The sequence below is a fragment of the Atractosteus spatula genome, chromosome 4 (assembly GCF_055471065.1).
Source record: "Atractosteus spatula isolate fAtrSpa1 chromosome 4, fAtrSpa1.hap1, whole genome shotgun sequence".
In the NCBI taxonomy this organism is placed as follows: Eukaryota; Metazoa; Chordata; class Actinopteri; order Semionotiformes; family Lepisosteidae; genus Atractosteus; species Atractosteus spatula.
Genome location: NC_142709.1, coordinates 18,053,922 through 18,069,766, shown reverse-complemented (window position 1 = coordinate 18,069,766; position 15,845 = coordinate 18,053,922). Strand labels below are relative to the sequence as shown.

The 15,845-nt window shown below is 39.2% G+C and overlaps 1 protein-coding gene across 4 annotated transcripts in view; it reads right to left on the bottom strand.

The window, feature by feature from the left end:
* dgkh (diacylglycerol kinase, eta) overlaps positions 1 to 14,854 on the bottom strand; it is a 101,879-nt gene extending 87,025 nt beyond the window's left edge. For 3 of the 4 annotated variants that reach the window (XM_088913408.1, XM_088913412.1, XM_088913410.1), the window contains exon 1: positions 11,501 to 11,797. In XM_088913408.1, the coding sequence (XP_088769534.1) occupies positions 11,501 to 11,797 (297 nt within the window). Of the gene's footprint in view, positions 1 to 11,500; positions 11,798 to 14,680 lie in introns of those variants that run through there. The other variant, XM_088913411.1, reaches the window with a different exon arrangement.
* Between the last annotated feature and the right edge of the window lie 991 nt (positions 14,855 to 15,845).

The window sequence follows — 15,845 nt, the reverse complement described above, 5'->3', positions numbered from 1 at the left end:
GCTATTAGATACAGTCAACAATTCAAGGTGAGGAAACATCAAGTAGCTGAGTGAAGTAAGAACCCAGCTTCATGCAAAAGCGGCTGTGTTAAAAGACGTTCATCAAGCAGCCATTTGAGGGTTCATTAGTCAGAGCTGTTGAATGCAGTTTTGGTCAGCATAGTATTAAATAGCTGATTCTACAGCTGGGACCTTTACTATCTATCCATCTGCAATATGGCAAATTGGTACCTGGAATATCAACTTTATGCCGGGTCTCTGTGTGTCCTCAGCCAGGCTCACAGCATTCCCAAGTTTTCTTAATGACTTTCACTGATCTTTTACTTTACTAGGTTTGGAGTTTTTTAGAGCATATCTGTAAGCCTCCAACAAAACTAAATCAGTATTTGAATTCAGACGGTCTGTTGAATACTATAACTCAGGTGTCTTGCTGCCTGTAATAATGCTGATATTTATCATTAAAACATAGTACGGGCACGGGTTTCCCAGAAGTCAATTAACCTACCAGTTTGTCGTTGGACAGGAGGGAGAAAACTGGATCCCCTGGAGGAAATCCACCCAAACAGAAAACACAACAAATAATTGAAATAATTCAGTAATAATGTGATATTTTAGTTAGGATAGGTTACATTGTTATTTTGAATGTTGTTGAACTCACTCTTACCACAAGGCCTCTAATATGATGCATTGTTCCATGTCTGATTAGTCTGCTAATAACATCATCAGAGTTTTCAACTTTGACGACTTAATCTCATTCCTACAAATGAATATTTTAGATAATTCTGTAATCTTATACTTTGAATGCATTATACTAGGAAAACCACATCTTAATTGTCTCTAAGTGGTCTAGATATAAAATGATTTATTTAATGGTAATTGCATCATTAACAAATGTTTTGTTTGCTCTGCCTCATATGTTCCAGAAAGGAAGTCAATGCTGACAAGACTATTGATTTCACATCAGTATCCCACTGCCAGCCATGTTCCATTCACTTTATCTAAGCTGTAATAAATTCATTTCTAATTGTAGGATTTCCACATTTTCAAAGGGCTTACCTCTAAAGGTTTAATATTAGTAACTGGTTGCAATCAAAGCATAGCTTATACTAACCTGTTTCATTTTTAACCCACTTTCACAGTTGTTCAGAAAGAACATACTTTCCTATAGGTCTTTTACATATACTCTTAAAACCCAAAGCCAACAGCTCAGTAATGACAGATAATACCACAGGTTAACAACTAAGGCACACAGATTCAAGTTTAATTCCTCCCACTTCTGTCTATAAGAAAAGCATATTTGTGAAACAGTATTATGAACTGCTGCTTTTATTCTTTTCTAAGCATTTTTATTATTTTCTAATGAAAAAAATCAGAAAGATTCAGAGAAATGCAGAAACAGATCCAACAAGCAGCAATGATCAACTGCATTTCCCATATTACACCCTAACTCCCACACACTTCCTCTTATTGCTTAACCTGTTATATTCAGTTCTTAAACTTTTATATTCAACGCCTTTTAAAGGTCTGTTTGTCTTTGCTTGAGAAGCAAAAAAGTCAAATGTCAGGACTTGCAAAGAACTTGCAAAGGAAAAAATAAGAACACGAACACAATCTTTAGTGAATTTCTTTAGGAATCTTAACCAATATCTTTTAATTCCCGTGATTTTTCCAGATCATCAATTCTATATCAATTATACCTCAATTATAATGACCTCCTACTGCAACTCTATAAATTAGCTACTGTATGTAACTATTCATGAAGATAGGAATTCAAGTATGTATTAGAATTGTATTACTTTAACACATTACACCTTTCATCATCTCACTGCAAGCCTTAAAATGACATGGGAAAGGCAACTATCTGTTTATTGTATGTCAAAAACAATTTAAGCAACATGCCAGTTAGAAACATAGTGCAGAATATTTGTATTCGTGCTTGTCACGGGCACTCTACTGGAAGACACACTAGTTACCACGACAACCGGCAAAGCCTTAACTACACCTGCCAGTCAGCTGGCTGCCATGACAACACACACAGGCAGGAGGTCTGTTCCACCTGTGCAATTAACCTTCACACCTGTATCATGAAGAATAGGCCATTTAAGATCTGCCTTGGCATTACTCTGTGCTCTGTCTTAAGAGTTTCATTCTCTAGTCTTGTTACGTTATGGATTCTCAATGCTTGCTTCGTTCCGACCACACCTTGTGGATTATCCATCTTTTGACCTCTTGGACTCCCGAATTTGCTTTGCTGTGATATCACCTTTTGGAATTACCCTTGCACAGCACTTCAGTGTCCACTCAGCTACGTTTTTTTTTGGATTGTGTCGTTTGTTTGCCCGCTTGCTTGCCTGGGTTCACCTCACCGCCAAGTCAAGTAAGAGCTGTGGTAGTACAGTGCTAAAATGTGACAAGAGCTGTTCTTTAATAATAATAATAATAATAATTAATAATTGCTTACACTTATATAGCGCTTTTCTGGACACTCCACTCAAAGCGCTTTACAGGTAACAGGGACTCCCCTCCACCACCACCAGTGTGCAGCCCCACCTGGATGATGCGACGGCAGCCATAGTGCGCCAGAACGCTCACCACACATCAGCTATCAGTGGGGAGGAGAGCAGAGTAATGAAGCCAATTCTTGTTTAATATGTAACAAGAGCTGCTATGTTTCAAAGAAAGTTAAAATTACACTCTTAACAGAAAAATAGGAGCAACATTTGTTTAAAGAGTAACACAACGCTGCCAAAAACTTATCAGAATACATATTCCAAATCTAGCATCTAAGAAGGAATCATTTTACTTCTCCTGAGCCTTTTCACGGTCTAACTGATATTGTGGGGATAAAAGTTAAACTTAAAAAAGCTAAAAAGGTGTTAGTAGTGGGATTGTTACTTTATTCTCCTGACGTTATTTTCAAACACCTGTGAAAACTAACACGGTTGCAAAGGCTTCTAGGAAGATGCCGACATGTCTCGTGGTTTTGCTACCATGTGTCACAAACAGTTCTTTCCGGGCCCTATGCAGACGACACAATCCGGAGTAGTGAGGAAACACTGGGAGAAAAGTCATGCAGGAGACGGGAATGGAGACAGGGGGCGTGTCCTTGGTGTGCAGGTGTCCAGGGGGAGTGAGTCCGGGGCAAACAATCCAGGAAGAAATCCAAACGAGGAATCCAAAACACAAGCATAAACCCATGACCAGGCGATCCATCCAGGAGATTAAAAATGGGAACCGGGTCGGGACCGGTGGGGGGAACAGGAACAGAAAGTTCATGAACCGGGAGTCAATGTAGAGCCCCGATTATCGTCTGCATCTGGCTTTTAAGGGGGAACTGAAGAGGGGCTGGAATAAGGAACAGGTGCGGGTAATGGGGCAGAACGAGGAAGGGCTGGAGCGCCCTGAAGAGGAGAGGTAGCGATCGTGACACCATGTTGAGTGATATATTTCTAACAGAATGTTGTTGGCTCATGCATACCCGCACAGGAATAGGAGACTATGGGAAATTTAGTCCACACCTGAATAAAGACCGGTCATATGATTTTATCACTTATTTATGAACCCTTCTGGTCAAATGAAAATTGAGCTTGTAACTCTATAATGGGAACCAATATATTCTCTAGATGGGACCTTGCCTCGGACCTCTGGCCTTTCCTAAAGTTCAGAGTCAAATACGTCTTACAGCTCCTTACAGACTGTTCAAAGGGCCATGGTTATTCTTGAACACACATAGGAAGCCATACATATTCCACCTAAAAATATCCTTGCCCATGAAAAGAGACATGGCCTCTTGGCCAACAATAATTGTTGCTTGTAGCAACAGTATATTTTATTTTATATTTGAATTCAGAGCGCCTTCAAGAAATCTCTTAAATCCGAGTCTTGCAATGCATGCTACCTCGTTACCACTGAAACTTGTATTATGGTGGTTAGCACGATTATTACTGCACCCAGTAAAATCCTAATAAAAAGCGCTCTATGAATTAACTAGCACAATATCAGAGGCAATGTGTGTGTGGAGACAGAGCGCCAGGGAGAGGAAGGTGGCAGTGGATGCACTCGGAAATCTTCAACAGCCCGCTGAATCTGTTAATGGCATTAAAAATACCAGCCTGGAAACAGAAGGAGGCCTTGGAAATTAATAACTGAAACCAGACAAAGGAAAATAGGGACTGCATCAAATTTGCACTTGCCCTGCAGTTTTCCTCGACTGTTTATCCGAAATATTGTGAAATGATCCAGTGAGTTTCTTCGGCGGCAAGGAATTATGAGCATAGCTGAGCAAATTGAAAAAAGGTTAAAAGTTCAACGCTGTAGATCCTGCCAGAAAGCATGCGCTGCAAATTACATATAGGACTGAAGAGCGGAGCAAGTCTTCATGAAATAAAGCAATTAGAAAGCTTTTATTCTGAGCCTTTTTCATCCTGACTGAGACACAGGCTAGTCTCCACATAATTCAAGACTGAGCTAATTAGTGTTTATTGTAAAAGACATGCCTCAATAATGCCGCATATCCTTTCATGACAGGGTGCTTTTTTCAGTCTGCCTCGACTGCATTGTTTTAAAATACTTTCACTGTTTTACAAGATTTTTGATTCTTTACATCAGTATGTGTATCTGTTTTTAGTATACATCTGAACTCCGGCCTCAGAGGTTAACGTACTGAACAGTCCCAAGTAACTGTTTGATTAGAAATGCAAATTTCAAACACAGAAAGAAATTCAAACTGTAAGGAGAAGCAAGTTACGGCAAATATTTAAAAAATGTAAAGTAATATTCAGTGCCCTTCACAAGTATTGAGACAGTGAAATCGAAATGGTTATTTCGCATTTACAGTCAAGCAATTTGTGTGGTGTGGCTTGGGCATGCAAGGACACCACTGAAACTGGCCCACTGCGCTTTCTGATAATGATGTTTTTGTTCCAATATGATCAAAAGCATTTGTGGCTTTACTTCAAAATAAAAATAAAAACAACTGTACATTCATATTAATCTCAGGATCATAATTACAAACAGCTTGAATTTAGGAGGACACTGTATGAACACGAGGTTTTAAAAATAAGGCAGGGGTGGGGAAACAAGGCTTATGGCCTTAAAATAAAACCTTCATTTTTATTTTCACTAGTAATTATGCTTCCAGCGCATCAAGATGTTTATTAAGTGCAGAAACAACATGTTCACCAGATATCATTAAAACAGAAAAGGTTTAAAAAAGTCACCACTACTTTTTTTTTTTAAATAGACGCAAACGTTAATGAAATACTTCCCGAAGTGCTGCTGTCCGGGATTCTTTTTGCGAGCCCATTAGCTAGATGAAGATATTGCTGATCGTTGCCATGGAGTCGGCAACTCATAAAAAAAAGTGTCACTGCACCCCTGCGGTTAAACACACACGATAGCTGGACTGCTCAGCAGCGCTAGTGAGCCCTGAGCTGAGCAAGGCGCTGCCCTTACGTTACAAACTGGTGTGGACTGTCCTCAACAAAAGGTGAACTATAACAACAGGCCTGGCCTGTACGTCACTTTGGTGGATGACTAAACGTACACACTTTGATTTACAGTACATGAAAACTGAACCACAGCCCTTTGTTGTCAAGAAAGTCTGGCCCCTCTATGACATAATTGGAAAAGGGATGCCTCTGTCATGATCCATTCTGTCCATTTTCTAACTGTTTCTTCCCATTCAGGGGTGTGGGGGAGCCGGAGCCCATCCCGGACAAGAAACGGGCGCAAGGCAGGGTACACCCTGGATGAGACGCCATTCCATCATATACACACAGACACACACACACACCTGGACCAGTTTTCCCAGAAGCCAATCAACCCAGCCTTTGGGTTCTGGTGGGAGGAAATCGGAGCACACATATAGAACATACAAAATCCACACAGGGAGAATCCTAGAATTCCAGGTCTGGAATGGAACTGAACCCACAGAGTCCCGGCGATGCGAGGCAGCAACGCTAACCACAGTGCCACCGTAACACCCTTCTGTTGTAATGTGTTAACCAAATCCTTACATTGAACTAGTCTGTGCATGATTAACCACAGGCCTAAAGCCACTCCTGTACAAGAGTAAAACATTTCAGCAGCCTCCCTTTCTGGTTTGCTGTTCTCTTCCTGCTGCACTGCGATATGCAGAGATGCCCCTACAGTACGGACAGATGGTGTGGAAACTAGCTGGGGGGGTGGGTGTTGGCAAGATTTATTTCACACTATCACACAGGACTGAATACTAGAACCTCACTCATCCAAGGTAAAGACAATTTTGTTTGTTCAAAAATTCAGGTTGGAGATGCACATACAGTAAATGGTTTCTTTTGGTGCCTATTAATGACTGTTCCTCTATAAAGACCAAGCAGAAAAACTCAGAAGACTCTCATTCTCACACAGCAGATGCAAGCAGGACCTCTTTGAGAGTTGCTGCATGCAGGAATATCAGGTACAGTATGTGGTAAAAGAACAATCATGTTATTCAACAGAAAAAGGACAGAGTAGCTTCTTACTCAAAGCCTTAGCACATTTCCCAATTTCAATATTTTTAGACAAACTCCAAACAACATTTATATGAAATGTTATGCACTTCATTCCTCAGAAGCACAAATTACACCAATTTACTGTACACCTCTTTGGTATGCTTCACCACTGAAACTATCTTGTCTAACAACAGCTGAAAATCAGCACCTTGTGTAATTAAATAAAACAGAGCTCATATTTCACATTTAAACTATAAGTAACTTAACTTTCAGAAACTTTCAATATTGAACTTGCTGCAACAGTCGGTAATACAGATAAATTAGGGTTTTAATATTCTCAGCACATGAAACGTGTAAAATTACCACAATGGTCTTGTGTAAGTCTTTTTCTCTGCGTCTGTGTTGTAAGTCTTCTTAAGGCAAAATACTGAAGGAAGTATTGTGTAACTGTAAAAAACAGTAAAATTCAAATGCTTTTAAAACATTTTCCAAACAATGGATAGCAAATTGCAAACCAATATTCCATATTTTGTTTTTGATACATAGCTGTTTATTGGACAGCCTGAAGACAGGTGACGTTACTGCTCTTTGTCACTGTTATTTACTCCTGTGGTTTTACTTAATCACTAATTAGCATTAGAAAAGCAAGCACTCCCCCCACCTTTTCAAGAACAAGAGCTGCAAGTCTCCAAATATAGTCTTTGTTAAATAATACAGTAGGAGTGTAAAGCACAAGTGAATAATTGAGTGGATCTTTCCTTGTTGGACAATGGAAACTTATTTATAGCTTTGTAGTTAAAGTAGAGCAGGCCTAGCAGTATGTCTAGTTGAGACTGATATCATTTAAATTGGATTTACGTCCTCCGCATAAACCCTTGATTTATTTTGTCCCTGTAAATTATGTTTAAAAATGTATATACTTAATTTCTGTAAGTCACTCGTGGTCATAAAACTCTTTTTTACTCTCACACTCCATTACAACTGTCTTGTTCCTGGAAAATATGTATGGGTAAATGGATCAGTGATGCCACTTTTCATTTCTCCATATATCACACTCACCCATGAGGATTACAAGGTACCCACTCACAAAACAAGAATATTATATGCTGTTCCTTTAAAAGCTATTGTTTGAAATGTATGCTCCACGATGCATAAAAATCACATTTCATAAAATAAAGGCAATTACAAAACCCCGAAAACAAAGTGGATGCAGGAAATAGAACAATAACAAAAAAGCTTTCTTGCAAAGTATGTCTTTGCACTCGATGTTAAAGCAACTGATGTTGCAGGGTCCCTAAGCTATGTTTTGCTTGGTTTTCTAGAGCTATAAGATAAAGCAACCTGAAAGGGGACATCACTCACAGATTGCAGACAGTGGACATACACAGTAAACCAGAACCAGTGATTCTGGTGAGAGGACAGATAACATACCAGATAGATACTGAGGACCCACACTGTGTAGAGCCTTAAATGGAAGCAGAAGGATATTGAAATCAAATCAACAGGAAGCCAATGCAAGGACTCTGAGACAGGAGTAACGTGATCACTGGCATGAGACCTAGTCAGGATTCTAGCTGCAGAATACCTTGTAAGTCCCTAAGCACAGTTTTAGAGGATCCAGTAAGAGAGCATCACGATAAAGTGACTTGTTCAACACGTTTAGAATTGCGTTTAGGATGGCTGATACAGCAGTTGAAGGTATGGCAAATCAGGCGAAAATTTACACACTACGAAAAAGTCAGAAATATTCCAGGAATCTAAACAAAAATGCAATAGTTCTATCCATTATATACATGCTCTGCCACGCTAAGCTCTGTATAAAAACATACATAATGAAGACGTGAAACAGCGTCAATATTAGTGACACTAGACAAAACCTAACATTAAAGTGTGCTTCTCTTCTCGTAACTGACTAAATGTTCACACCTCAGAAAGTAAAGTGAGGCGTGAGCTTCTGCTGCTATTTTAAAAACAAGCATTGTTTATTATGACCCCACGTCTACATTTGGCTCCACTTGCAGCCTTTCGCAGCTCGGTGTCCTTGACGGGGTTGTCATGGTGCAGGAGAGGCCCAGCACAGCCTAAGGAGGGTAAACGTGAGCCGCCATCAAAGCCGATTCTCCACTAGGAGCAAAGTACACATTGACGACAAGGTCCAGTGGGACCCCATCGAAAAACAGGGCACGCCTGCGTCACGTGTGGAACAGCGAGAGTTGACAACCTAATACAGGGCCGGCAAAACATGTCTGAGAAAGGCAGCCGTGTCAAACGATTGCAGATCTTCCCCCATCATGGCTCTAGGATCTGTTCAATGGAGATCTGTACAACACGAATGGGTAGTGGAAATAGTAAGAGTGACAACCATAGTGTTCCTAAGATGACCCGCGTGACTTTAGGAAATATGAAAAAACATGACCACTCTTCCTAAAGACACTGCTTAATCCAACAGTTGCAGATGAAAGCAAACTTCAGAAACTAAGATCAGCTACTACACTGCCTAATCCAACAGTTGCAGAAGAAAGCAAACTTCAAAAACTCAGATCAGCTGCTACAGACCTTTCCAAAATCGTTTACTTTTCTCAACCTCTGAAATTAAACAAGAAACGTTTTTTTTTCTGCAAGGCTGCTGAAAGAGCCCCGTTTTTGAAACTGATACCATGGGAGTCTTCAAGAAACAAAGGGATCGGGTCAATCAGATACCAACAACCATCCATCCCGATTCTGGTCGATTTATCCAATACAGTGTGGCGAGGGAGCCAGAGCCTATACCAGCAAGCAACAGGCACAAGGCAGGACACACAAAAAAAAACACATACACACTCACACCAATTTAACAGAAACCAAATAACACACCGTATGTCTTTGGACTGTGGGAGGCAACTGGAGCACCCAGAGGGGGCCCACACAAACACGGGGACAACATACAAACTCCATGTAGACAGCACCCCAGAAATTGAACCCATGGCCCCAGCACTGCAAGGCAGCAATGCTGATCAGTGTGCCGCTGTGCCACCCTGCTGGTTGGTTAAATGGGCAAAATAGTCTACCCTAGTTTCATTGTCTAGCGAAATGGAAGATTATTGTAAAGAGGTGGGAAGTAACAGTTACAGCTCTGGACTTCAGACTGGAGGACTGTGAGTTCAAGTTCCAGGTCAGACACTCCTGTTGTACCCTTGAGAAAAGTGCTTCACTCACATTAAGCGAAGAGACTGCCCCGCTCTACAAATGGGTAATATCATTACCATCATTGAAATTGAGGATTTTTATATTTCTAAATTAAATTACTAAAGTCCCTAAAAGGGACTAAAAATCATTATAAAATATTTTAGCAGAAAAAAATTCTGCTAAAATGTGCCATCGAATATTCTCCTATATCAGGAGTGTTTAATAGCCTTATCCAATGGACAAAGAAAAACGCACCAGAACACCACACTTTCCAAAAAGTCCACACAAAGTACCGATAACTGTGCCATGGCACAAGCTTATTATACCAGTGATAATCTGCTTCCATATCATAGTTTTTACAACAGGGACTTCCAATTGATTTTTTCTGATCTTCCGAAGATGTCTACACATACAAAGAAAAGACCGTTTACATTTGTTACATGAAAAAGCCTTAAGTCAAAGACACACTTCTTCTCTGTTGGTCATCGGGTACAGCTCCTGGAAATGTCAGCCTGGAAGTCCTTTATTGCATCAATCAATCAGCCACACAGAGTCAATATTCCAGTTTTCCACAAGAACAGCTGCTCTATCCCTGCAGAGCCTCCCGGATTACTATACACTCCTAAATCGCATTGATAATCACATGCAATATAGGGATTACGCCTGGTATCTCATTTACTGAACTGTAGTAACAAGACATTGCACAGGTACCCACACACTCCACATTTCAAGGTAAATACCGTTCATTTCAAAGTTATCGTAGCTGGCCCTTATTACATTTGCATTATGCAACGCTACACACAAACACACCTTTCTCTAGTGCCAGTTCTGACTTATATATTTTCAAAGCAAAGGAATTAATTGGATTTACCTTTCTTCCTGGCAATAGAAGCCTTATTTGCAAATCATGCTATATTCATCTACTGTACATAAATAGTGTGACCTCCAATCATTTGACATATATAGTGTCTATATCGTATTTTTAAAAAGTGGAAATAAATACTTTAAGTGTCCAAAGTCTAAATATCCTGATCCTTTTAAATTTACGGTCAACTTTCATTATTGTACTAATTGCGTTTCTTTAAATCAAACACTTCTAAATCTGTTTGTATACAATTAATATGAATCCATATTTCATCTATAAGGATTTTTTAAAAGTTTCTTACAGTTTTCTTACAGACGTGTTGCTTGGTACTATGAAACACTACTTTACAGTACTCATTTGTTGCAAAAACATCTTATTGCACTTTATTTGTCCAATTTCTATTTATTTGCACTGTGATCCAAAGCTCTACACGGGTTGATTGTTAAACCACAGTACGGTCTTTTAAAGGTTTTCATTTGTATTTAATTTCTGAGAGGCTTCAGTAATGTCTGTAAGCATCCTATAACTTAAGATAACTCACTGAAAACAACATTTTTGTAACGAAATTTCAAAAATAACAGATTAGATTCACTGTACCCGTAAGTAAAAAAGAAATCCCACCGTATTTATGTACTATTATTTCTGTTTATATCTAATGTTTTTACAATTAAAAACTATTCTAATATTTATCGTACTATTCCGCCCTTTTTATTTATAAACGGAAATCGCCAAACCTTAAAACTTTAGATCAGGGTGCGACAATTAAAAGACCTTTAAATTAAAAAAAATAACGATTTAGTCCTGTAATCCCTTCTCACACTGCTTGCAAAAAGCTGTTTCAACACTGCATTCAACAGTTTATCTTGGGAAACAAGTTATCCTTTACAATAATACCCACTTCACACACACAAAAAAAAACAGTCCAGATGTAAATTTACATAAGAATTTTATTCGGCTTCCCTCGTCCATCAGATTTATGAACAGTACTGTTCCTTACCTTACTTCTAATCTGGCCGGAGGTGGACACTTTCCTGATGAGTTTCTGGGGCCCTTCTTGTTCTCCTTCGCTATCCGACGACTCGTCTACCGGTCCAGGTCCCCCGACCGCCCCAATTCCATGATGCTGCATCCCGGTGCCGGCAATCCCCGCAGCGGCAGGCGCTCCCTTCTCTGACTCCTGGTGGGTAGAAGAAGCACACCACTCGGGGTTAGCCTTAGTGCGGCCAGCCGCTCCCTTCCTCTCCGGGACGCGAGAGCTGGACAGCGGCTGAAAAGCGGCTCTCTTCGCCGCCATCTTTCACTACCTTCTGTCACAGAGAGTCAACCCCCCCCCCTCCTCCCTCCCCCTTTTTACCTATTTGAAAACACTGAAACAACAATGGACCGTATGGGAAATTGCCATATTTGTTTGTTATGCATTTACTCCGCAAAGCTTGCTCTCAGATGTGTTTATTTTACAGTCTACACAGACTGTCGCTGCTGTCTCTCCCACCAAGTCGAAGACTGGAGGAAATCTCTGTAGCAGACCCTAGTGGTTGTACGAAAAGAAGAGTGTATCGGGACGGGCTACTACTGTACAGTAGTTCGATCTTTAATTTCCACTCAGAAGAGAGGGAAACAAAAGTCGCTCGAAGAAAAAAAAAAGTTGCACGAACTTGCGTTTGGTAAACTCTCGGTAGGCAGACGTACGAGGCTGAAATCTGTCGTAACGTTTGTTATGCTCCATAAATTTGGATTGTTTTCGTAAACTTATTAATACGCATAAAAATAATTAATAGGTCATGTTATCCAAAGCTGACTTTTACGGTTACACTACAAAAAGCAACGTTTGGTTTCAATTTTTAAATGTATCCTTGAAAGGTAAATGATCTGATATATTGTTCACAGAAGATACAATAAATAACTTACACAATAAATAACATACTGTAAATGCTATATCAAACTACAGCATCGCTACAAATGAATGTATTGTTTTACTGCAATAACTAAGAGGTGAATCCCACAAAGATATCTACAAAACATCTGTAGATATTTTCTTCGACGTCTTTTATAATTAATAAGTCATTCTGCTTTGTAAATTATTTTTTCTTCTTTCGTTTAATGTCTTCTTTTGCATGTTAGAATAGAATCTATCACTTTGTGTAGTTGTATTGATTCACATTCTTTGTCTTTTTAAGGTACTTTTAGTTTTAGAGATGTTTATTCGCCTCAATAGTTTTATTTTTGTGAAACGTTGCGATATTCAGCTGCTTTAAATTAGGAATTTTTGTTTGGCTTGTTTTCCAACAACTGCATCCTGTTCAGTCCTTCAGAAGCATCAGAACCACCACTATGGCAGAAATACGGTCTCTTTTTAGATAAGGCTTTTAAAAAAGTATATAAGTTTAGAACTTTAAACAGAATACTGGACAAACGTGGATTTGCTGATCGCCTTGTTAAAAGTTAAAAGATAATAGACAAAAAGTTATTTCATACAGTACGTGTCACATTGATAATTATTATCATGCAAAACCCGAGATTCTTTGCTCATTACAAAACGTTCGTGCATTTACAGGACCGATTTCGAACGCAAACTGTGTGTGAAAAAAGTATGATAACGACGGGGGCAATTGATTCTCGCCATTTATTCATCGGTTTTAACCAGCTGGTACTACGCTTATAGCACAGAAACAGCGAGGCAGATCACATACACAGTGCTTGTGATGTTCCCGAGGCTGAATTTTCAAAAATAATCTGCATTCTTTTTTTAAAAAACAAAAAAACTAAAACTAGGAACACCATCCAAGTGGAATGGGCTGTCTTTTTTTCCCCCCAACACATAATGACCTACAGTATGTGCGTTGTACTTTTAAAGTTAGTGAAGTTGCTACAGCAGTGTTAATAATAAGGAATTGCTTACACATTTGCACACAAACACACTTTTGAAGAGATGCATTGGGGGTATAAATTACTACCGGGCAAATAATGCACAAAGACCCACTGTATATTAAATCAAAATATGAGCGTTGGAAATGCAAAAGCAGTGAAATAACGCGTGCACAACTAAACAATACTAACGTTTTTGGGTAGGATTGGAAATAGTAAATAATTGAAAATGAAGAAAACCGCGACCTCGGTGTGGAAGTAAAACATTTCACGGTTTAAAAATGTCTCAGTCAGACGACCGGTAAATTCGGAAAACAACCCCACCCTCATCAAATACTGTACAAGTCCTATTTAGTCGGTTTGTTCAATATATACTGTATTGGTGCATGCTGAATTTCCTCTTTTTCGAGATTCCCCAATAGCAGACCGTTCCAGTAAATCTCCAGCACACTCATCGGGATCATGGTACTGTATGGACACACGAGTCTCGATAGCAGCAAGAACAATAGTACTACCAGCAGGACGTTCTGGCTATGAAACGCCCAGGCGCTTTTTGGTCTACATCTGGGAGTAAAACACTCCTTCATTTATTAATGTCATTAGATCGGAGCTTCTATTTCTAATGCAAGACAGGGATTTCACGGCCAAACATTTCACAGCACAATAATTCTTTAAATACCGATGGATAAGAAGAATTTACATCATTCTTATTTTACGGCATTCAAAATGTAGATTTAAGTCATGACAACCACCCGTTTGAAAACCTGTTCAGCAATGAAAGTCAGCTGTGTTACACAATAGCGTACGACAAGACCAAATTCTGCACCCATCACCTGTGTGCTACCGCAGTCCTGCAGTGTACAACAGTCCTGCTATCACTACTGTCCATCAGCAAAAAGGTTAAAAACTCAAATCTCGCCATCGTTTGAGTTTCGGAGACCGGTGCTCCCTGAGTTTTTATAATGATAACAACCTTTATTGGAATATAGTGTCTTTCACAGGACATCACCGCAGCACGTGCGCCGAGACTGCGCTTTGCTCACTGTAAGACCCATCTTTCACTTTGGTTTGCAAATTTTCTTCCATCACAAAAGTAAACTCAGACCTATGACATGAAGAAGCATTTCGCTCTCGGAAATCAAAGCAGTTTCTAGCGAAATAAGGTTGCAAAATATTTACCTTTTTAAAAAAAAAGCATACATATTTATTATATTTAACAGCGAAAAACAAGAGAAACGGATACAATCGAGTGATCCAATCTAAAGCCAGTGAATTTCAAGTCTTCCCCAAAAGTGAAGAGAAAAACACCTACCAGTTCTTCCCAGACAAGACTGCGAGTGTAATGGTAGACATCATCCATAATCTCTCATCCAATTTATAAGACTCCTTGGGAAAAAGTGCAGGGAGTTAGGGAATATTTACTGTTGCTCTCAATCTGGGAAATTGTGCATTCGATTTGTGTTCCTCGGCCCCTTATTTATTTCGCTTTCCCTCTCGGTGGCCTCGTTGACTTCTCTCCCCTCCGCTACGCTCTTCCTAAGGCTCCGCCACGTGATAAATGTCAACCCCTATAAGGAGCACATCCAAGAGAGGATGTCGATGACGTCACCTGCTGGTAGAATCCCTCTCTGAAAACAAGGGTACCGTAAATCTCGTTCTTACTTCCTTGCTAGATTCATACATGCTTGTTTTAAAGCCCTTTAATTGCCCCCATTTGTATACGATGACGGCTCTGACTGGGATAATTATTAAAAATGTTAAGATGTTACTCTGCTCTGTCACATTGTAACATTTACTCCGTGACAAGGGGAGAAATGCGATAGTCCCGTACACAGCAATTTAAAACTTTTTTTTGTAATAAAATACTTATGATGACTATATTTTGCATTCAACGCATTTTTAAGAAAAAAAAAACCCCAACAGCAACTGGGACTATTTGTTAGCTGTAGTTACATGTGTACCAGTGACGCCACAGGCTTGAGCAGAACTGTGGTTTTGAATCAATAACATTATTGTAATTCTAATTTTGGTTTAATAGGCATTAATAGTACAACGATTATGCTGGTTTGTTCAATTTCTTTTTTTGCGTTATATCAAATTTCTATTTCTTTTGGATGAGCAGTGACAAAAAAACCCACTGGATTTTCTTGAGTATAATAAAGAGCAGCGTTTGAAGACATGACACGAATAAGAGTCAAATTAACATTTAAAAATAGATTTGGAAGAACCAATAATTTAAACTAGTACATTTAAAGCCTTTCCTATGTTACAGTGTTAGAACAGCAGATGTACTAACATTTACATCAAACATCTTTGAAATGAAAAGCATCTTTTAAACTTATAAAAAAAATAAGTTAAAATATTGGTGGAAAGATAAACCAATATAAATTATAGACATTGTGGCATATTATTTTGTTCTAAAGATGAGAAATATTGCCTGATATTTTACTGTAGATACCTCCACATTGGTAATTCAC